Below are 21,917 nucleotides of genomic sequence, written 5' to 3'. Positions count from 1 at the left end.
GTTTATCCTTTCATGTGTCACACTGGCGCGTTCTCTGGATGCTTACTTTTTTTTTCATGGGCTTATGATGCTGCTCGCCGGAGCGCTTTACCACTTTCACAGGCTTCATACAAATTTGTCGATCTTGATTGATGTTTGTACGCACTGTTGTGGGGCTGCCGCTTCTCAAGGTGCTCGGTGTTCTTGGGGCCTAGTTTTTTATGTCGCTTTGTATGCTGCTGCTGAAATAAGGCTGCGAAAAAGAGAAGCTATTGCTCGCAACAGGTAGCAGACACTCGGTGCCCTTCTGCGTAGCGGGTGCTAATGCCAGGAAACATGCCGGCAAAGGTGAAAAAGGGTGCGACAACAGCCCCCAACGATCTCTTCTACGAAGACCAACAGCTGGCAGATGGTATAGCCATTATGGAGGAGAGACTGAAGGCGCTGAAGCGAGAGTACTTGGAGAGAATGACGGCTCTTGCTATCCGAAAAGAGCAGCAGCTTTCTTTTTCGGCAGAATTGGAGGCACGAAAGGAGGTCTTGGAGGCGAAGAAGAATGAAAAGATCGATGTCCTGACGGACTGCACTCGCGCTTACAAGGTCAGAGAACGCAAAGCTGTGGAAGAGATTGCGAAACAGGATGCGGCACTGAACGCTCTTCAGGAGACTAAAAAGAAGCTACAGGATAATCTGGACACCTTTGGAGTCGAGCTTGATAGCCAAATTAAGAGCAAAAGGAGAGTCTTTGAATGTCTTCGCGAGCGGATCGCCGAAATGGAAAAGGAGTTTGCTGTACTGCTATCTGATGTAGAGCAATGCGCACCGTAGTGCGGGTGTCTTTTCGCCTCAGTTCTGTGATGTAAATTCGCTGGTTGACGAAAAGAAAAGGCCTGTGGCCACACGGAATCCAAATAAAAAAAGAAGAGAATGGTGACGCAACTGCAATTGTCGACTGCTGGATTGCGTAAGCTCTTACTGTTATTTAGTTTCTCTTTTGCTGGCAGTGGGGCTAGGGGAGCACCAACCACGCTATCGGCGCTCTCTCAACCAATTTCAGTCACTATAGAAGGATGCTAGTATCATATGTTTTAGTGAGCGCTCGATAATGAAAGTCCTTTTACGCCCTTCACTACGTTCTTGCTCTTCGAAGTTTGAGGTGCCTCCTAGGCTTTCCTGTGTAGCAGCATAGGTGCTTCTTGCTCCATGCTTGCACGCCGCATCTAGCGATGGAGTGGTACGAGTCTACTGCAGAGCACGCAGGCTTTACGCCAGCTGCTGTGGTGCCGTAAGGTGGTTATTCCTGGTCTTCAAGGGCTTTCAGCTAGACTGCCGCCAAAAACCTTCTTGCTTGAGGCGGAGAGTGCGCTGCTGCTTCACAAACGGTGCATGCTGAGGTCTGGTACGCTCTCTGCCGAGCTGAAGCTTCAGTTCCTCGAGCAGGTCGGCTGAGTGAATCTCGGCAAAGTGTGGACATACAAAGAGACTGTACTACTTCAATCGGCTGCCGTGATTGGCAATTGCGGCTTGTGCCACTGGAGAGAGCGCTCGACAAGCTACTTTCCGAGCTTCCTCAGGCCGCTCATGAGTTGGTAAGCTCAACTGTCAATGGGTGTTTGTGCTCAGCGAGCGCAAGATGGGTGTTGACATCCGTGCCCAGCATTCTCTCGCTAAATCCTTCTTCGCATCATGAATGGCGAGCTCTTCTATCTGGACAGCTTTTCACGCGAAACGGTCCCTTTCATGCTACATTTCAAGGATGTTGCTCCACAATGCTTGCATGTGGCAGGCGGCCTAGATGCATTTGAGGAGAGGTTAATCCGTGCTGAGAATCTAGTGGGTGATTTTGGTGACACTGCTGCTGCCAGCAAGGCGATCTTCGAGTGTATCGTACTCCGGCACGGCGACGCTGCCGGTGCAGTCGCCACGTGAATACTGCAGAGCCACGGCGACGTTAGTGTAACGTCGTGTACATTTTGGTTCTACTTATGGTGTGAAGGCAGTAAGGCGGAAGGCTATCGGCCGCACAGGCAAGGGTGCGAGTACGTTTTTAGTCGCACGTGAATGTGGTCGGCAATGATTACCGTTCTCTGCTGGCTAAACCACTGATGCAGCAAAAGCTGATACGCTAGGGCACCTGCTTTGGCTGGACTCCAGAACCTTTCGTCATGTTTCTTTTTCATTTTCGTGTCTTGTCGCCTTCCTCTTGCATATTATGAAAGCATTTCTTTTTTTACAGATCGAAAAATACAAAGGCTGTTGTCGCCCGTGAGGCGCGTGCGCTTTTTTTTCTACGACAACATCACCGTTGCCGTTCTTTTATCCTCGAATCTCTGCAGGTGAAGAGTCGAGGCAAGGGAGAGAGCGGCGTGTTTCTAGGGGGCACATCTCACTCTTCTTCGCTGCGGAACGGGTTGAGCGCGCTAAGCCAGTGCTTCTTCATCTGTGTCGGTGGCACTAGCAGTGTGCCGAATCGCGCGTGGAGGCCCGCATAGTGAGACGAGAGAGGAGCACGGCGCTGCGCGCAAGCGAGCATCTTTGCAGGCTGTGTCATCTCTTTTGTGGCCAATCGCTGGCGACGAGGGGGAAAAACGAGGCTTTAAATCCTCTTCGCTGTGGCGTTTTCCAGGTTCGAATAAAAACTTGTTAGTTGATTGGGGGAAGAGTAGCGACCATGCTCGAAGAGGATCGACAGGCGCTGCGCAAGATGAAGGCAGACTTTGAGGCACTTGCCGACCTGGCGAGTAGCGACTTCAAAGGATACAACACGTTTGAGAGACGCATGAATCACTATAACACTGTCTACACTGCAGCCACACGGAATACGTCGAAGGCGGCGGAGTACCCCGGCTATGACGCGGGCGAGCTCCTTTACATGGAGTACAACGAAATGCTAACTACCTACCTGTGGCGGTATCGCGACCTTTCTGCCGACTCTGAGCAGGAACTGTTTCAGAAAATTTTGGACGTGTGGGACCAGTACAAAATCCTGATGAAATGGAACATGCGGACGTTTGGGTATCTGTCGCGGTATTACATTGTGTACCATTCAAAGCCGTCGCTGCAGCAGGTAGGCCTGAGCATCTTTTTGGAGCAAATCTTCAAGAAAAATGCTGAAGTTGTGAGCTCTATTACCCAGAAGCTACTTCTAAAGGAGAGGGCGGGCCGTGTCGTGAGCACTAATGCAAAGCAGATTGCGACAGCCATCGGCCTTTTTTCGTCCATGAATATCGAAGACACGCAGTCAATTTATGTCACTGCCTTTCTGGAGCCATACTTGGAGAAGACGAAGAAGGATTACGAACGGTTTTTGCAGGAGTGGGACGCTGTAGCCGACGCGGCGGTGTTTCTCCGCTCCGTTCACGAGGCTCTCACAGATGAGCGGAGCATCTGCCGTCGTTATTTCCCCACGCAGGATGAAGAACGCATCATGACGTGCGTTGAGGCCACGCTGGTCGACTCCCCCGTCACACGGCGCAAGCTAGTCGACTCGCCTGCGGGGGTTCTAGAGATGCTGCGAAGCCGCGACGAGTCCCAGCTACAGATGTGCAACAGCTTTTTCTCTAGGCGAGAATCTGGAGTTGAACTTCTTGCAGGCCTAATTAAGAAGCAAATTGAGGCTGAAGGTCTCGAACTGTGCGAGAAGTTCAAAGGTGAAGAAGCCTCTGTTGACGTGGTGGCCTACACTACGGGCATGATGCACTTGCAGGAGGTCTTCCCGCAGCTGCTGTCGCGCTGTTTCCAGCTCGACTTCACCCTCTCTAAGGCTGTTCGTGAGGGACTTGAGGCATGCTATAATCATGGTGTAGCTGTCACGAGCTCCGGTGGCGGTGGCGAGAGCCGCATCGTACCGTTCTGTGAGTGGCTCTCTCACTACGTGAACCATCTCTTCCAGCAGGAGGCGGGACCCGGGATTGCAGAGATGGATCGTATTGTAGCCACTTTAGCCTATGTGACTGAGCGCGATCGCTTCATTGCAACGTCTCGGGAGCACATGGCCGACCGCATTCTCTTTCCTGTGAAGAAATTCAACGAGGCGAATGAACGCGCGCTCATCCAGCGCATTCGGCAGCGATGTGGACCGACCAGCACCGCGTGCTTGGAAAGCATGCTGCACGACTGGGAGGCGTCTAACAGTTTTCGTGCAGCGGAGGTGCTGGCGAGGAAGAACTTACAGATGTCGTTCGAGGTCGAGCTGCTCGTTGCCAAGAAAGGGATCTGGCCATGTCGACTCTCTAACGAGCCCAACATCGCGGTCCCGTCGTTTTTGCAGTGCCTCTTGGAGCCGCTGCGCGAAGATTACCTAGCCGGGAAGTCAGGTCGCGTTTTGACATGGTCGCACGAGTGCAGCAGTGGAGAGCTACAGGGCTCTTTCAAAAAAGGCACTCAGCTATTTTTTGTATGTGGCGTGCAAGCCCTAATTCTGCTGAGATTCAATTCATCACCAGTGTACACCCCCCAGCAGATTGAAGATCGCTGTCATGTTACGTTCGCCTCACTGCAGCGTTACCTGCCGCCCCTTATTCGAAGTCGCGTCCTCACGCGGAGATCTGGAAAGGCAATGCTGCAGGCGGATGATGAGATTACAGTCAACGACGAGTTTGTGTGCAGAGCGCGGCGGATGCGGATTCCTCCGTCACTTGCGCGCGTGAGCGTTGGCGAAAGCGAGCACATATCAAGGCAAATAGAAGAGGACAGAAAGCCGGCCATTGACGGAGCGCTAGTGCGCATTATGAAAGGGCGCCGCTCCCTTGACCACGCGGAGCTAGTTCTCAAGTGCCAGCAGCAGCTCAGCTCACGATTTTCGCCAGATGTCAAGCTAATCAAGCAACGCATAGAGGAGCTGATCCGGCGTGAATACATTAGCCGAGACCCTCGTAACAAGGGCGTCTACCATTACATCGCCTGAGTGGGTGCAGTCAGGCAGTTAGCAGGAAGCCTCAAATGTGATATTTTTCTCTCTGTGCTATTTTCCTTATTGTGTCTTGATTGCGCGATCTCTAATACTGCTTGTATTGACTCGCATGAGGAACAGGAAAGGGCTCGCTGTCGCCGAGAGGCAGAGGACCAGGAGTCGTGAGCACAGGAAGTCGTGTGTCATTGCGTCAAGTGCCGCTACTGAAGAGAGAATTGGGGGCGGGGGGCTACTACTAGTGCTGTCATTGTATAGCTGGCCGGTAGCGTTTGCAGGATGAGGCTGTCTCTAACAGCAGTAACTACAGCGCATTCTCATCTGCGCGACCGTCACTCCGTCCTGTCCCACACAAATCCACAAAAATGCACCCCAGATGGGAGCTGCGATTGCCCTCGAAAGAGAGCGCTTCTCTAAAGTGGCCGGCTGTCGCTTTCCTTGCTCATTTCCCCACGCCACCTTGCCCGTGCCTTGCCCCCTCGTAGCGGGTGCTCTTCCTTGATCCTTTCCGTGGCACTTCTCCTTCACATCACATCACTGAACTCCGATGCTTTTTCCATCAGGGATACATCTGCATCTCACGTTCTTAGCGGGGCCAAGGGACGAGGTCACCATATCAAGGCGGCAGCATCGTGGTCAGATCGGCCGTGAAGCACATCTGATTTTCTTGTGTGGGTTGCAGTCATGAAGCTTTACGTTGAGGATGTGCTTGTGGTGTTCCCGTACGAGTACATCTATCCCGAGCAGCTAGACTACATAACGGAGCTGAAACGAGGCCTTGACAAAGGTGGACACATGGTGCTCGAAATGCCATCGGGAACCGGTAAGACGATCTCACTGCTGTCGATCTTGGTCGCATACCTGCATCACCACGCCGACGAGAAGCGGAAAGTGGTGTACTGCACCCGAACGGTGGAGGAGATGGTGAAGACGATGGGCGAAATGCGAAAGCTGCTTAAGCACTGGGAGGCGGAGGGCGAGCAGCTTCGACCTCTTCGGGGCCTGTGCCTGACAGCCAAGAAGAACCTGTGCATCGAACCTAGTGTCGCATCGCTTATGCAGCCGGACGAGGTGGACGCCGGCTGTCGCTCCATCACGGCTCCGTGGCAGCAGGAAGGGCGGTGCGGGTACTATGACAGGCTGATGCAGACACCCCTCGAGCTGCCCCCAGGGGTGTACTCGCTCGACGACTTGAAAGACTTTGGTGAGCAGCACCACGTGTGCCCCTACTACCTGGTGCGCAAGGCCCTGCCCGTCGTCGACATCATTGTGCACTCGTATCTGTACATGGTTGATCCCGTCGTCTCAGAGGTGACCAAGGGGTTCCTCAATGAGAACACGATTGTGGTGATGGACGAAGGCCATAATGTCGACGATGTGTGCATTGAGGCCATGTCCCTGATCCTTACGAAGAAAGACGCCCTCGACGCAAAACAGAACATGAAGGACTTGAGCAAGGAGCTGGACCACTTGAAGTCGACGAACCGGCAGCAGCTGCAGGAGGAATACGATCGCCTCCTGAACGGACTGGCAATGGCTGAGATGGCGCGTGCCCCGGAAGAGCGGGCCTTGGTGGAGGCACCGGTAATACCAGCAAACGTAGCTGAAAGCGCTATTCCTGCGTCACTGCGACAAGCCAGCCACTTTCTGAGCTTCATGCAGCGCCTTGTGGACTTTACGCATCGTATTGTGGCACGCATCACTCGTACCTACGTGGCTGACCCGCTGACGTTTCTGACGAAGGTGAAGGAGGAGTGCGCACTGGAGATCAGCCACTTCCGCTACTTGTCTGAGCGGCTGAAGGTATTGCTAACCACGCTGCAAGTCACCAATGCCGGCAAGTACCGCCCCGTGGCACTTATCGCACAGATGTATACATTGCTGTCCGTCTACTACAAGGATGATCGGTACGAGAAGCCGGGGTTCGTGGTGGTGTGCGAAGCCTTCGACCCGTCGCGGCCACAGATTCCAGATCCAGTGATCCGCACTGTCTGCGTGGACGCCTCTCTTGCGCTGCGGGACACTTTCGGCCGTTACCGCAGCGTCATCCTCACCTCTGGCACTTTGTCGCCCATGGATATTTATCCCAAAATCCTGGGATTTGCCCCGGCCATCTCGAAGTCATTTCAGATGACCCTATCACGTAAGTGTATCGCACCGGTCATTGTCACTCGCAGTTCGGAGAGCGTGAGCATCACTGCTGAGGAGATTACAAGCAGCTTCAAGGTGCGTACGGACCCGGCCGCCCAGGCGCTCGTCACGGCCGCTTACGAGAGCCTGCTGCTTGAGCTCGCAAGGACGGTCCCTGACGGAATGGTGTGCTTCTTCACGGGGTACCAGTATATGGGCGAGGTGTTACTTGCTTGGCACAGCTCCGGGTTTCTACAAAAGCTGGCGAAACACAAGCTCATCTTTGTGGAGACTCAGGGTGTGGAGGAGACGTCGGTGGCACTTGCCAACTACCGTCGAGCATGCGACATTGGCCGCGGTGCTATGTTCATGTCGATTGCGCGCGGGAAGATAGCGGAAGGAATCGATTTTGATCGCCATTACGGTCGCGCTGTGGTTATGTTCGGCGTGCCCTTTCTGCCTCCAAACGATGAGCCTCTGCGACAGCGGATGCACTGGATGGAGGTGTGCCTGGGCATATCGGAAAGCGAGTTTCGCAATTTCGACGCGATGCGTCAGGCGTCGCAGTGCATAGGACGGGTGCTGCGGAACAAGACAGATTACGGGATGATGCTTCTAGTCGACAAGCGGTTCGCACTCAGCGACAAGTGCAAGAAGATACCACGCTGGATCGTTCAGTGCCTCAAAAATAATACGAACCTAAGCGTTGATGCAGCTGTCACCGTTGCTCGTGGTTTCTTCAAGGAGATGGCGCAGCCGTGGGAGCACGAGAGGGACCTTGGCACCACCCTGCTCTCAAAGGAGACTCTCTGGAAGATGGGTAGGCTAAGTCCATCTTCTGCGAAATTCGCATGTGCCTCTGAAACTCTAATGACTGAGGATCCAAGGATTGTTACGAGCTCACAGATGGAGGACGAAGAGGAGGGCGGCATCGCCGCAGTACGCGAGCCAGGGAGCGGTAGTCGAAAGCGCCAGCGGGAGGACGAGAAGTAGTGAGGGAATCTCACCGACCCCTTTTCAGCGTTGCTGCCGCTTGCAGTGTCTCTCTTATGTGCCAGTGATGCACGATCAGCTCCTCTTGTCCGCGCAGCGGTGTTGACAGCACCCCACCCGGCCGGTCGCATACTCCTTCTTTTGCAGAGGGCCGCCCACTTCTCCAATTTCTCCTGCTCAAGAATTATTACCCCAGAGTGGTTTAGTTTCATTGCTGAATATTCTGGCGCACGAAGATATGCATGGCCGCCGCCTGTTGCCTGCATGCGGTGGGTGGAGTAAACAGTGAGGAGGGGATGCGGAGGCCTATGGTAACCTCGTGTTTAGCTTCGCCTGTTGCCCCTCCTCCTCGACACACACACACCGCTGGTGCATTACTTGTTGTATCGCTCCCTATGACCATCAGCACCACATTGTAACAGCTTCGCTGCATTGAACACTGATTTTTCATTCGGCAATGAGTGGCAGAGCAAGCTCTCCACTGCCCAAAACTGAAAGAGCAGAGGTACTGGGAGAAGAAATTGAATAACAAAGGAGTAGACCTAAAGGACAGGGCGTGGCGCGTAGCATGGGTGCTGTGCGTTAGTGGAAGCCATATGTGGCACAAGCCGACAGAGCTGACGATGCTGTTGGCGTGCAGTCGCATCGCTTGGAGATGTACTTCCGCGCTCAGCATTGCCCCCCCTTCCCTCCCCTTCCGACGATCGTCAAAGTGGCGAGGCCTGATCTTCTCTCTCTTTCCCTTGCTTCTTCGAATTTTTTTTTCGCGGGTCGGGGGCTTTCCCATTGTGCCAACGAGCGCAAAGGCGAAGGAAAAGGGGAAGCCGGGGAGAGAGCCGGAGAATGCGGGATAGGGCTGCGGTCCTAGTTTGACAATCAAGTGTGAGGGCTCTCAGGCGCACTGAAAGAGCGTTCGACAATGACAACATGGGAGGAAGCACTCACGTCTTGGGGAGCGGTCTATGCAGCACTATTCTTGCCGGCGGCGTTGCTGCTCGCCAACTTTGTTCTCGGCAAGTGCTTTGTGAGCGAAGCCCTGTGTAGGGCTCAGCATGCGTCTCGGTCGGTGCACAGCTGGTCGCGCATCCTTGGCAGGGCACACATCGCGGTCGTTACTCTCTCCTTTGCGTGGCAGTATTATGCCGTCATGTTCGTAGCTCGAACAAAGACAGGCGGAAATTCTGATCCTCGCGCCTGCAACGCGCTCTTTTTTGCTTGGGACCTGGCTGGCCACCTGCCGTATCTACGAGGTGTGCAGTGGTCACTACTGCTGCAGTGCTGCACCTCAGACGCCGCTTATCTGGTTCTCTTTGGGGTCTTCGCATTCTTCTACGCGTCGTGCGTTTTTAGTGTCCCACAGGTGACGACCTGCGGTGCCGGCGCGGAAGAGGATGACGCGACTTTTTACTGCCGACGGTGTGGTACGTACGTGCACCAGATGGACCACCACTGCTACTTTATCGGCAATTGCGTTGGCGAGCGTAACAGGCGCTTGTTTGTGTGCTGCCTTGTAGCCGGTGTGGCAAACCTTAGCTACCTGTTGTACAATTACGCCCTCTGGGCAATGATGCATAGCGACGTCATAACGCACATTGGCGCCGTCTTAGCAATTGGGTTTGATGTGTATTTGGCCGGCCTCCTGGCGTTCCAGATACTATTATTGCGGCGTGGCTGGACGACAAGAGAATTCCTGCGCAGTAGGCAGCGTGATAGAGAGCCGTTGATGCGATCCGTACACCGGCTCTGCTTTTCCTGAAGTTTTTGCCGCTACTCCCCACGTGTGCAACGATGCTGGGGGGGGAGAAGTATGAGAAGTCAAGTGGCGTTGGGTATATGTGTGTGTGTATGAGAGAGTATGCTTGCATCTTCATGTTGCGAGCGGCTGATCGTCACTCTAGTGTCTGTGAAATCACTGCGGGATTGAGGGAAAGGGAAAAGAACAGATGCAGGGAGTGAGACACGGTGCGCGCCGTGCGCCTCTTTACATTGCAGTGGTGATATGGAGCAGCAACAAGAAAAAAGCAAAGGTCATCCGATTTTTTTGTGTGTTGCCGCTTAAAGCACTGCCCTTGCCGCTGTTGCCGTCGCGTAGCTTCTGCATGGCGGCGGCGTTCCGGCGGCAACCTTGCTCTTTCCACCTGGATCGCCCACATGATGTTCGCAACGAACTTCTCTTGTCATCCTTAGATATGTGTATACATTCCTCCTCGACTCATTCTCGTTTTCTTTGAATGGGTCTCCCGCACCCTATTTACATGCGGTCCTCTCCCCCCACCTCGCTCCTAAAAGACGCGTATATTCACGCTCCCTCTTCAGAAAAAAGAAGCATTGCCCATACTCGCCGGACTTTGCTTCAGTGCCTCGCAATCTGTTCCAGTAATCACTGCTCCGGCGCCATTGGGGAAAGTTCGAAGTCATGCCAGTGCGGAAGAAGCAGAAGCGTGACGTCGTTTGTGGGGCGGAGTTGCAGGGCGACGATGAAAACGACAATGCGCCAAAGATTATGGTACGCTTTTTGGATGCGCACGGTGCACCAAGCGGCACTCAAATCTTGCTTCCGGCGTCTGCGACGCCACGGCAGCTTGATGAGCTTCTCACATCACTTTTGGATGATGAAGATATGAAGGCAATCCCGTACGCTTTTTTCATCGATGATGAGCAAATCAACAGTAGCGTACAGGACATCCTTTTCAGAAAGCAGAAGGACGAGTACGTGGCGCGAATGCTGAAGGAGGGACGACGCGTACGCCCGCAGGACGCTGATAAGCTCCAGTTCGCTGCGCCGGAGGAAGTGGTAGTAGAGATTATGTACAAGCCGCAGGCCGTGTTTCGCGTCCGCCCTGTGACGCGCTGCGCAGGTACACTGGATGGTCACAGCGAGGCTGTGCTAGTGGTGTCTTTTTCGGCAGACAGCCAGTTGTTGGCGACAGGTGGCGGCGATAATGAAATTCGCATTTGGGATATGAATACGCTGACTCCTGTGCAGGAGCTGAAGGCGCACACAAGCTGGGTGCAGGTGCTGTCGTGGTCTCCGGATGGGCGTTACTTGGTGAGTGGAAGCAAGGACGGTGTTCTCGCCACTTGGACGCACAACGGTGGCTACGGCGATTTCAAGGCCAAGAAGCACAAGGCGCACACCCATTACGTATCTCATGTCTCATGGGAGCCGCTGCACCGCAATCCAGAATGCAGCCGCTTCGTCTCGGCGAGCAAGGATGCGTCGTTGAAGGTGTGGAGCGTGGCTGCAGGACTGGTACGCTCCCTATCTGGGCATCAGTCGTGTGTCACGTGTGCCAAGTGGGGTGGCGAGGACCGCATCTACTCTTCCTCGCAGGATCGAACTGTGATAGTGTGGGATGCCTCCACCGGATCGCCGTGGTGCGTCCTACGTGGCCATGCACATTGGGTTAATTTCTTGGCCCTTAGCACAGACCTCGTCACGCGCACCGGCTCCTTCGACCACGAGGATCGCAAGTTCAGCACACGCGAGGAGATGTGCGCGCACGCGCGGAAGCGCTACGACGCTGTAGTGTCTCGCTTCGGCGGGTCGGAGCGCCTGGTCAGCTGCTCCGATGACAATACAATGTTCTTGTGGAACCCACAGCACTCCGTCACACCGGTGGCGCGGATGACAGGCCACCAGGGGGTTGTGTTCCACATCCAGTTCAGTCCAGACGGTACAATGCTGGCCTCGTGCTCAGCGGACAAGAGCGTGAAGCTGTGGAATGCCGAGGACGGCAAGTTCATAACCACCTTCCGCGGGCACGTGGCGGCCGTGTATCATGTGAGCTGGAGTCTCGATTCTCGCATGCTTGTGTCCGGCAGCAAAGACACCACCTTAAAGTTGTGGTCTATAGCGAAGAGGGAGCTTATCGAAGACATGTCAGGTCATAGCGATGAGATTTACGCGACGGACTGGAGTCCGGATGGGCAGAAGGTGGCCACAGGATCGAAGGACAAACGCGTGCGCATCTGGATCCATTAATGAGGCCCTGCAGCTGATCATTCAGTGCGCCCCCTAGGCCTCTGTTTTTTTCTCACATGTGCGTGTGTAACGCCATCGATTCTTTTTTTTTTTCGCCTTTTGCAGACGTACTACTTCGTGTAAGCAGATGATAACAGTGAGTTAGCACTCGCAAACCTGAGCGTCTACTTCTTGTTCTCCAAAGAAGAAAGGAGGAAAAGTGGTGCAGCACCGAGGTCATCTGCAACAGACGCTGCATAGACGCCAAGCCGCTGGAAATTTGGGCATCCCAGTGAGGAGGTCAGCGTTGGCGAGAGACACTGCTTACATGAAAAACAGCGCAGAGACACTGACGTAAGGTCTACCCAAAGCTTACAAAGCACTACATTTTATCCGTCCTTTTGCTGCTATCCCCTCCCCGCTCTTCCCTATGATGCTGCGCTCTTGCGTCCCTCACCGTATGCCTTGTGCCCCGACGAGTCGCCTTGGCTCCTGTCCGGACTGGAAAACACAATAGCTCCGTTGGGCTCCTGATGTGCTGTACGAAAAGTTCGTGTGCCCTTTCAAAAAAAATCAATACTGCACCAGAAATCATGACCTCGGTAGAGATGAAGAGTAAGGAGGCGACGAAGGAGCCTGTTCGCCGGCAGCCGACGTACCAAGAAGGCAACTACGAGATCAACTATGTTGCTGTGGCTGTCCTGGGCCTTCCCATCACCGGCGTCCTCGCTGCAGTGCTCATGGGCGTGCCGCTGCAGTGGAAAACGTTCGTCGCCGCCGTGTTCTTTTACATGTTCAACGGTTGTCTCGGCGTCACCGTCGGCTATCACCGTCTGTTCTCTCACCGCGCATACACGGCGTCAACTGCGTTCCAATGGCTGTGCGCCTTCGCGGGTGCCGGCTCTTTCGAAGGCTCGGCCAAGTGGTGGGGCCGCAACCACCGCATTCATCACCGTTATGTGGATACAGAGAAAGACCCTTACAACGCGCAGCGCGGCTTTATTTTCTCGCACATGGGGTGGATGATCATGAAGCAGGACTACTCCTTGCTTGGCAAGGTGGACGTGTCAGACTTCAAGTATAACTATGTGATCCAGTTTCAGCACAAGCACTTTTTCAAGATGGCGATGCTCTCTGGTGTCATCCTGCCCACGTTGATATGCGGCCTCGGCTGGGGTGACTGGCTCGGTGGGTACTTCTACGCCGCCCTCGCGAAGATTGTGTTTGTTCACCACTGCACCTTCTTCATCAACAGCCTGGCTCACACAAACCTCTTTGGTGCGGTGCAGAACTTCTCGGACAGGCACTCGTCGCACGACTCCTTCGTGTGCGCGCTTTTTACTTTTGGTGAAGGATACCACAACTTTCATCACGAGTTTGCTCAGGACTACCGCAACGGCATCAAGTGGTACCACTTCGACCCCACCAAGTGGATCATTCGTGCGGTGTCGTTTGTCGGCGGCGCCAAGAACCTCGTGCGCACGCCCAATGACGTCATCGACGCCAACTTTAACAAGATGCTGCTGAAAAAGTCGAGGAAGGCGATGGAGCAGGCCCAGGCCCGTCTCAAAGAGCTGGATATCCCCATCTCTGAGGAGTGGACGTGGGAAAAGGTGCAGAATGAAGTTGCGAAAGGTCGCAAGCTGACTGTCATCAACAACGAGGTGATTGACCTGATGCGTAGCATTCCGACGGGCTCTGGCTACACACACAGGAGCAAGGACATCATCTGGTATTCGAACCACCCTGGCGGGCAGCGCATTCTGGACATGTTCGTTGGGAAGGACGCGACATCGGCGTTCACTGGTGGCGTGTACGGACACTCGTGCGGCGCTGAGGCCTACCTTCAGCATCTGCGCGTTGCGAAGCTGAAGGAGGTGACCAATGAAGTCTGATTCGGTGGCAGGTCGTATAAAATGATCTACACGAAACGGGAAAAAAGAAGGCAAACCCATACCCAGAGACTCGCTCTCTTTTTCTTTTTAGCTTTTTTCTCCCATCCTCAGGAGCAACTCGGTAATGAAATTCTTGACTGGATGGCAGCGACCGTGAGGTGGGAAAGGATGCCGGGATAGCGGTGGCAGGTTTCGCTAGCGCGCAGCCGGTTCTTTTCACTTGCTTCTCATTGAGCAACTGTGGATGTTGAGTACGACTTCTCTCCTCCTGTACCCATTGTCGTGAAGAGATGCACAGGTGACACCGAAAGGCTCGTTTGCGTCTTAAAGCCACAGCGTGTGCTCGAAGATGCGCTTACACAGTTGTGTGTCTGTGCGCGCCCCTGTGACTTCTGTGTAGTCCGTCCTTACGGTCTGTCTATCGCTGTTGTCATTGGCGGCTCTAGCGCACGTGTGTTTGCGTGTGTGCGTGTGTGGTCATCGACATTTTTGGAAACAGTGCACGCGACGGGCTCCGCTCAAGCAAAGAGGAGTTGAACGCAGCGAGCATCGCTTTGCCGCCATCTTTTTGTGTGCGCTGCACGGTTTCCCGTTGCTCACGTAGCACGGATCAACGGTGCCGCACACACAACGCCTACGGCGCACGGTACATGATATCAAAATGTAAAGAGAAAAGCACAGGCCGGAGGGAGAGCCGCCGCCGATTTGCACACACCGCCAGAGGCACACACGCATACGTTACTCCATTACTGGCGCAACGATTTCGCTGTACTCTTCGAAGAAGGAAAGATGCAGTGATCTTGTTTTTTCTTGTATGTGTGGCCTTCCACTGTGGTGCACTGTGTGCAAGCTGCGGTTCTCCCTTTCCTGTGCTTTTCTGCCTTTTTCTTCTTCTCCTGTGGTGTTGGCGAGTTGGTAAGGCCTGAGTCGAGAGAGCAGACAACGTACGGTTCAGAGACCTACATGGGATCATTGTTGCTGAACCTTTTTTTTTCATAGTGAAAGGCTAAGCATTCACCCAGACAAAAAAGTGTTTGCAGTCGAACGAGGTATAGCATCAGTGCAGAAATACGACTCTACTGGAAGAAACTGAATAGCGGGGAGTCGAACGCAGCATTAGCGAACATGACGCTGCTGCACAAGTGAGCGCGTGACACATACAAAAAAGGACCTGAACCGGTGCCCTGATGTGATAATGATCTCTTCGATTGTGCCGCTCGCGAAGTGCAATGTTCTATGCAATTTTTCTTTTGTTCCACACGTGTAGTCATCTATCGACGCGCGCCAAGGGAAACTGGAGATGCTCCCCATTGCATCTATGCCTTTACCTCACCCTTCGCCTGTCCACACACAAAAAAGATGTGGTGACCAACTACGAGATAGCGCTCAGTTCTTCGCATGCCGAGAGAAAGGGGCCCACACGCCGTGTCGCATATATTTGTTTCTGGCACCTTTCTGTGTCTTCTATCTCATCAGTGGCCGTTCTTTCTCTTTGTTTTGCTTTTCGCTCATGTTCCCTTCTCGGGCGCACCTGCTTCGTAGGCGCGCACACATATGCTGCTGTGCGCGCATATCATGCAGATGCGCCTTTTTATTTCTTTCCCTCTGCCCTTTTCTTTTAGTGTCGCTCTCGTCTCGTACGCCTCTCGCCTTTGTCCCCCTCTCACTCCTTCGGCAGCACGGCGTCTCGCTGCTGCGGCGGCAATCAGAAAAGGAAAGCGAAGCACACAGAAAAGGTTTAGCGACTGATGCTGTACACGTTCTCCTTGCGGAGTGAATAATAGGCAGCGTTGTTTTCTCTGTCTTTTGTCGCTCTCTAATGCACAGCTGCCTCTCATTGTCCAGCAAACGTTTCCAACTGAAAAGTCGTTAACAGTTTGTAGCTCGAAGAAATGCTGCAGGCTGTCGCCAATCTACGTGTGCGCGTGTGTGTGTGTGTGAGCACCCGCTCAGGCTGTAGTCGCCAATCCTACCTGGGGTATTCGCCGGCCTCCCTATGTAGGGCCGTGGACGTTTGTCTGTCTCGATCTCAGGAGGAGTGTGCGGGTACTGATGCACGTTATCCACCTTTCTGCATGCGCGTGTCGTTTTGTTGCCGAGTACTGCGCTATATTTTCGTGCAGTAACCTGGCGCTCACGCCGAATGTTGCTCACTCGTTTTCGCGCACCTCGAGTAGAGCTCAAGCTGTTGGTCTCCCCGCAATCTTCCAGGTTTCGCTCTCCTACTCTCGCTTACCATGTTTTCCTCTTAATCTTTCCGTACCGAACTCCCTCATCTCGAACAGCCTCTCCCGTTGCTGCGTACAAAGCAAGGGCGTGAGATGTGCAGTGCTGCTGTGCGTCACGCTCCCCGAGTTGGTGCTACCGTATTTGCCTTCATGGCCCTGTCGGCTCTGGTGTACACTGCGGTGCGGCGCAGTGGAACACGCGTCGGCCGTTGCCGCCACCTTTCCAGTTGTGCATGTGCCTCTCCGATCGCCACCATCGATGCAGTTGTTGCAGAGGAAAACTCCATTGAAAGGCGCCTTCCGCCTGAGATCAAGGCACTACACGCAGAAGCTGTGACGAACGGTGAGGACACGTACATTGACGCGCGTACTGGCTTCACCGTCATGACCCGCCTCGGGCTGATGCGAAACAGGAAGTGCTGCGGCAGTCGGTGCCGCCACTGCCCTTATGGCCACGTTAATGTCATGCCCAAGCGCTTGCTAGCAACCGAAGCCGCGGATCCCGTCGTGGTGACGGCTGCCTCCTCCACTGCCACGGGCACGGATGCATCGTCCACAGTCTCCGCCGCGGTGGCAAAGCATGTGATGGAGGCACCTGGTGGTAAGACACCGCAGCACAGTATGGTCTACACGAAGACAGGGGACAAAGGCACATCTGCACTTTTCACTGGGGAGCGCCGAAACAAAGCAGACGCCGTGTTCGAGGCTCTCGGCGCGATCGACGAGCTGAGCAGTCATGTCGGGCTCGCCAGGGCAATGATACGCAGCGCTCCTGAGAAGCGTGAACACGATGAGGCTATGATGAGCATGCTGGCGGAAATCCAGCAGGAACTGCTGAACGTCGGAACAGTCTTGGCAACACCAACGGCAAACCAGGAGGACGAGACCTTGAAGAACATGACAGACATTCTCGAGGGCTACCGCTTTGCCGAAAAGACGAAAGAGATGGAACAGAGCATAGACATCATTGACGGCCGACTCGCTCCGTTGCGCGTCTTCATTCTACCTGGCGGTGGAAACGTCGCCTCCGCCCAGCTTCACGTGTGCCGCACCACTTGCCGACGGGCAGAGCGGTGCATGGTGAAGGTGCGCGGCTTGTACGGGGAGATGTACACGGATCACTTGCTCCAAGCCACTATCTACGTTAATCGGCTCAGCGATTTTCTCTTCGTCGCAGCCCGCAGCATTGCTGAGGAAGACATCGTGCGCAAGTACGACTGAGTCTTGCACGTTGAACGATGTCACTGCTTTGACCAAGGTTCCCGTACATCGTTGCTTCACTTCAAAAATGGCTCACGAGGGTTGGAAGAAAATAGATGGTTCTCCACCTCCTCCTCCCTCCAGAATCGGTTGCGAGCAGCAGGAGCACCATTGAACCTTTTTTGTCGGCGGCGGCCGCCGTAGTTCGTCGTTCCGGGTGTCTTGTCCTCCCTCTTTCCTTCCGTGTTCTCGCTAGATGGGACGTGTGCGCGTGCGTGAGAGCGTTCTTTCTGTCGCTGGACGCACAGCAGTAGTGCTTGCGAGGACTGTCTGCAGACGGAATGGCCGCCTTTTGAGCGAGAGAAAGAAGCAGAAAGAGTTTTTAGTGGTCAGCCGGAGTATCGAGTGGTGGACGTTATCGCATCTTTCTTACGACAGACTGTCATCGGCACTCTTTTCTTCGACTTCATCCTTTTGATGCCTGGGCCGCGGCCTGAAAGAGTGATAGTTGAACACCGACGGACCATCGAAGACTGGTTGAAGCCAGGTGCCCTCAGATGTGAAGAGGAGAGAAATGACGTGGTACAAGCTTACCAACCGTCACCCTCCCACACACAATCAACTGCCCTTTGACGCTCTTCCGCTTTTTCAGCTCTTCTCTCGAGCCTCTAATACTCCTCTCTTTGCGTATGTTGCTTTGCACATGCCCTGAGACCGGCTTGGTACATATTCTAGATCTGCGCACCCACCACCACCCATCATCAGCTTGCTGCCTCCCACCCCATCTGCGTGCGCCATAGCTTTTTTTCTTCAGAGCGTTTTCGTTTCATTTTCGCAGCCTATTATCTGCCCACGCATCACGATGAACAAGTCTGAGCGTAAGGTGCTCAAGCGCCGCATTTGGTTGGGGATCTACATCATCTTTGCCCTGGCCTACTTCGCGGGTGCACTCAACTTCGGCGTTGAGCACCGTAACTACTGGGCGTGCGCCGGATTCTCTGTCGTGGTTCTCTTGATCGCCCTGCGCGTGGCGCTCTTCCTGGCGCCGCAGTACCGACTGTACCAGATTTTCCCTCCCTGCAGTTTAAACCGAGTGGCATACCAGATGTTCTTCCTGAGCACTTGCCTGACTGGGATCAGCTTGGGGCTGTGGCTCATGGCAAAAGGCATTGAGCATCACCAAAGATGGACGGGAAGCTCTTATTTTTGTGGAATGATCGGCATGTGGATGGCGGCGAAGTGGGCCTACTTTGTGACGGTGCCCATTTACGAGCTCCGGGAGGACACCCTCGAGGAGGATGCGCTCATCAAGCTTGGCCTCATTGAGGTAGGGGGGGGAAGGGAGAGTGGCGGTCATGAGCCATCAGTGATCAAGGAGTAGAAAAGGTTGAAGAAGAGGAGCGCCTCCCGTGCTTACCCTGCCTCTTGCGCATCCTTGAATACTGATGCTTGGACGCAGAGAACGCGAGAAAGAACGTGGGTGTGTATTCCAGACGCAGTCGTGTGCAGATGGGTGAGGTGTGAAGGGGGGAGAGACTTGACAAGCATATACGCCTCTCCGTTTCCGGTGTCATGCGCCCATTTTGTCGGTCGCTCCTTTCCGCGCCCCTTGTCGCTGTCGCTCATTTCCTCCTCTCCAAAAAACGCCACCAGCACCACCACCGCTGTACGTTTCTGTCCTTTGCCTGACAGACGGGCCACCCTCAGCGAGGCCACTAGGAGAGGGAAGGGCAATTGAGGTCACTGACGTCAAGGGGTGCTCTCTCCTCCGCCCCTTTTTTCGTTTCCCGTTTCTTCTCTGGCTCACTACCAACCTTCAACTGTCATCTTCCCTCTAGTGAGCATCTCAGCGTGCGTAGGAGGGTCAATTCTCCACGTCCTTTCCTTTTTCCTATGCTGAACTGATTAATCATACACACGAAGGCACTCGGGAAGGGTTGGAGAGAGGCTGCCAGGAGGACACCCGTCCCCTCCTTACCTGCCTGCCCGTCCATTTGTTTCTTCCTCTTATGGATGCTGTTACGGCCCCCTCGTTTACCATTTCTTCTATTTCTCTCTTCTGTCTAAGCTTTTATGTGTGATTCCCTTCCAGTCTCATATCCCGCACCTTTACGCCTATGCCTCTTGTTGGTATGCGGCGCTAAGTGTGACAGTAGGGAGCGGGGGATGCGTGTGGGGGAGGTAGGGAGATCGCTTATCGGCTGCGTTTTTCTGACAATTCTCTTTTTCTCTTTTTTCTTTCTCCATATTGCAATGCCTTCACTGGATATGTCTGGAGAAAGAGCTAGCGACGGCGACGCCGGTTGGCGTGTACCCTGCTTTTTGTGTCTAGCCGCCTTTTTCTACCCGTGAACCTTACGCTCTTGGGCCTCTGCGGGTGCCGGTTGCGCTAGCGGCCGCAGTCATTCTTGCTTGTTTGCCTGCGTGTTCCCCCTCCCTTGCGCGACAAGCGAGCTGCAGTCCAAACTCAATCGTGAAAAGCACCACCTCTCGAAAAAGAAGGAGGCCCAGATCGACTTCTTATGGTGGCGCAAGAGGAGTACAAGACAGAGAGAGTGAGTCGAGCGCGCAAGGTACCGGCGAATATAACCATCCACATATATATATATACTGCCCCACTCGCAAGCGTACAACTGCCATCATCAACTGCATGCTCTTTTTTTCTGGCTTTTTTTAAATTTTTTTCTACTATCACCTATTTCGTAAAAGGTGTCCGAACACACCAAGTCGATCTCACAACTCTCACTGTCAAGTAAAAAAAAGAATCAGCAACTCTTGTGACCAAATACAAACAAATGCACCCTCAAAGAAAAAATCAGGCAGCATGGGCTTCTCGGAGCACTGCACAGGAGTCAGCAGGGTAGCAGCTGCCAACTGTCAAAGTAACCACACACTTGTGCTTGTGCGACTGTATGGAGACAGGGAGGTAGGCTCAAAGGAAAGTGAAGGCTGAAAGGATCGGGCCGCTTGTTGACTGCAACCACAGCACAATTGTCTCAGGAGCGACTATGCAAGGTCTAAGATACACCCCTCTTTCTCTCTCTGTGCCTCTCGCAGCCCCCCTCCCTCTTCGCACGCACGCACTGCCTCTTTTCTCGATCCAGTCACTAATAGTGGAGGAGAGGGGGGCGCCGGAGGGCAACGCGCAGGGAAGGTAATAATTGAGCTTGATACTTTCATACGTCGAAGCCGTTGCGAGTGGTGGCACGTTGTGTGTGTGGGGGGGCGAGTACGTGTCTCTCCGGTGCAGTTGCCCCTTTCGCATTGTTTTCCTCTTGTTTTGGCCCTCTTCACGCAAAAAAGCGTACTGCTTGATGCATCCCCACGAGTCGCATGCAAATGTGTGTAGCGGAAGGCCACAAAAGGCAACCAAAGTCTGGCCTCGGACTTTTTTTCGGTGCCCCTTATGCCTTTGCTTTCGTGCTGCTCCAAGCGCGCATGAGAGTAGTTAGAGGCTTGAGTGTTGTACGCTGATGATGGGGCATTCAAAGAAGTCACACCAAAAACAAAGAGCACTCTATTCTGTGGAAGAAGAGGGAGAGAGGGACACCCCTCAGGGCGCCTTGCTGAAGTTTTCCTCTCTCTGTAAGCCCGCCTTTTCTCACGCCCTTTGTGCGCCAGGACGAGAAAACACTTCTCCGATGACTCCTTTTTTGTCTATGTCCTTTTTTTCATGATCCCTGTTTTTGTGCGTGTACGTTGAGGAAGGCGATAAGGCGCGCGGGCGTCGTGCAAATCAATCACTCTTTTCCCTCGCATACGAGGCAGTGGGGCTCTTGTTGAGCTCATGATGGGGAATAGGTCGTGGCGCAGGCGTTGTACTGAACTGCTTATCACTCGGCCAAGGAGTCGCCCCTCTTTTTGGAGCCTCTTCACAGGTGTCAGTTAATACCGCTCTCTCTCTCTCTACATATATATATAATTGTACACTTGTACGCGGGCGCTGTAGAGGTGCCCGATGCTCTTGCGAGAAAGGCGCCCCTTTTGTGTGCACCAACGTCATGCACCCCTTCACCAGTGCCCTTGTGGTCTTTGTGGTCGTTCTTGTTGCGCTCATCATTCCTCCATTGCTGGATCCCATCTATGTGGTCTCTGTAGCCGATGTGGCGGCGTCTTTCTGCCCGGAGCTTCCGCTGTGCGCAAGGAGGGACCGTACAGTGAGACAGCAGCTTCTGTGTGCCATAGGCAGCGCTCCATTAAGACCCGCTTCGCCATCGTACCGTCAGTACGCCTTGTCACGGCTGAAGCGATACGTGAATGATTCTATATCGGGCCAATCTGTGGCCCCATCTGTGATTGAGCGGGTACGCTACAAGCTTGCGCACGTGCACGAGCCGATGGTGCTGCATTTTGCGGGTGACAACGGTGTCGGTAAGACGCGGATGGCTGAGCTGATCTCGCTTGCCATGGGCCAAAAGTGCGGAGACCCAGCGTGCAGTATTGGGGAAACCACCCTTGTACTCTCCGGCACAAGCTATGATGGCATGACGGTGGCAGAGTTCCGTAACGCGGTGGTGCCTGTGGTCGTGCGCCACGCGCGGCGCTATCCGAGCAATGGTGTTGTGATTTTCAACGAGCTGACCTCGCTAGAGCCCAGCAAGGTGCGCGTGCTGTCACCG

General features: G+C 54.1%; 9 protein-coding genes across 9 annotated transcripts in view; all 9 read left to right on the top strand.

Moving 5' to 3' along the window:
- Positions 1–303: 303 nt before the first annotated feature.
- Positions 304–807, top strand: LSCM1_05190 (uncharacterized protein; the record flags this gene model as incomplete). The annotated part of the gene is made up of 1 exon (XM_067322663.1): positions 304–807. One exon carries the CDS (start codon positions 304–306, stop codon positions 805–807), a length of 504 nt encoding a protein of 167 aa, XP_067178526.1.
- Positions 808–2,650: 1,843 nt separating this feature from the next.
- Positions 2,651–4,885, top strand: LSCM1_05189 (uncharacterized protein; the record flags this gene model as incomplete). The annotated part of the gene is made up of 1 exon (XM_067322662.1): positions 2,651–4,885. The coding sequence occupies one exon, from the start codon at positions 2,651–2,653 to the stop codon at positions 4,883–4,885; it is 2,235 nt and encodes a 744-aa protein (XP_067178525.1).
- A 687-nt stretch (positions 4,886–5,572) lies between these two features.
- LSCM1_05188 (uncharacterized protein) lies at positions 5,573–8,011 on the top strand (the record flags this gene model as incomplete). The annotated part of the gene is made up of 1 exon (XM_067322661.1): positions 5,573–8,011. The coding sequence occupies one exon, from the start codon at positions 5,573–5,575 to the stop codon at positions 8,009–8,011; it is 2,439 nt and encodes an 812-aa protein (XP_067178524.1).
- Positions 8,012–8,930: 919 nt separating this feature from the next.
- LSCM1_05187 (uncharacterized protein) lies at positions 8,931–9,767 on the top strand (the record flags this gene model as incomplete). Its single annotated transcript, XM_067322660.1, has 1 exon — positions 8,931–9,767. One exon carries the CDS (start codon positions 8,931–8,933, stop codon positions 9,765–9,767), a length of 837 nt encoding a protein of 278 aa, XP_067178523.1.
- Positions 9,768–10,427: 660 nt separating this feature from the next.
- Positions 10,428–11,996, top strand: LSCM1_05186 (uncharacterized protein; the record flags this gene model as incomplete). Its single annotated transcript, XM_067322659.1, has 1 exon — positions 10,428–11,996. One exon carries the CDS (start codon positions 10,428–10,430, stop codon positions 11,994–11,996), a length of 1,569 nt encoding a protein of 522 aa, XP_067178522.1.
- A 512-nt stretch (positions 11,997–12,508) lies between these two features.
- Positions 12,509–13,870, top strand: LSCM1_05185 (uncharacterized protein; the record flags this gene model as incomplete). The annotated part of the gene is made up of 1 exon (XM_067322658.1): positions 12,509–13,870. The coding sequence occupies one exon, from the start codon at positions 12,509–12,511 to the stop codon at positions 13,868–13,870; it is 1,362 nt and encodes a 453-aa protein (XP_067178521.1).
- A 2,321-nt stretch (positions 13,871–16,191) lies between these two features.
- LSCM1_05184 (uncharacterized protein) lies at positions 16,192–17,319 on the top strand (the record flags this gene model as incomplete). The annotated part of the gene is made up of 1 exon (XM_067322657.1): positions 16,192–17,319. The coding sequence occupies one exon, from the start codon at positions 16,192–16,194 to the stop codon at positions 17,317–17,319; it is 1,128 nt and encodes a 375-aa protein (XP_067178520.1).
- Positions 17,320–18,160: 841 nt separating this feature from the next.
- On the top strand, positions 18,161–18,679 carry LSCM1_05183 (uncharacterized protein; the record flags this gene model as incomplete). The annotated part of the gene is made up of 1 exon (XM_067322656.1): positions 18,161–18,679. One exon carries the CDS (start codon positions 18,161–18,163, stop codon positions 18,677–18,679), a length of 519 nt encoding a protein of 172 aa, XP_067178519.1.
- A 2,620-nt stretch (positions 18,680–21,299) lies between these two features.
- LSCM1_05182 (uncharacterized protein) overlaps positions 21,300–21,917 on the top strand; it is a gene marked incomplete at both ends in the record, with an annotated part of 1,194 nt that continues 576 nt past the window's right edge. Inside the window, one exon of the mRNA XM_067322655.1 lies at positions 21,300–21,917. This exon is cut by the window's right edge and continues 576 nt beyond it. Coding sequence (XP_067178518.1) covers positions 21,300–21,917 — 618 coding nt within the window.

Source organism: Leishmania martiniquensis, chromosome 24 (genome assembly GCF_017916325.1).
Source record: "Leishmania martiniquensis isolate LSCM1 chromosome 24, whole genome shotgun sequence".
Classification (NCBI taxonomy): Eukaryota; Euglenozoa; class Kinetoplastea; order Trypanosomatida; family Trypanosomatidae; genus Leishmania; species Leishmania martiniquensis.
Note: the sequence above shows the minus strand (reverse complement) of the source record. Positions and strands in the feature narration are given on the sequence as shown.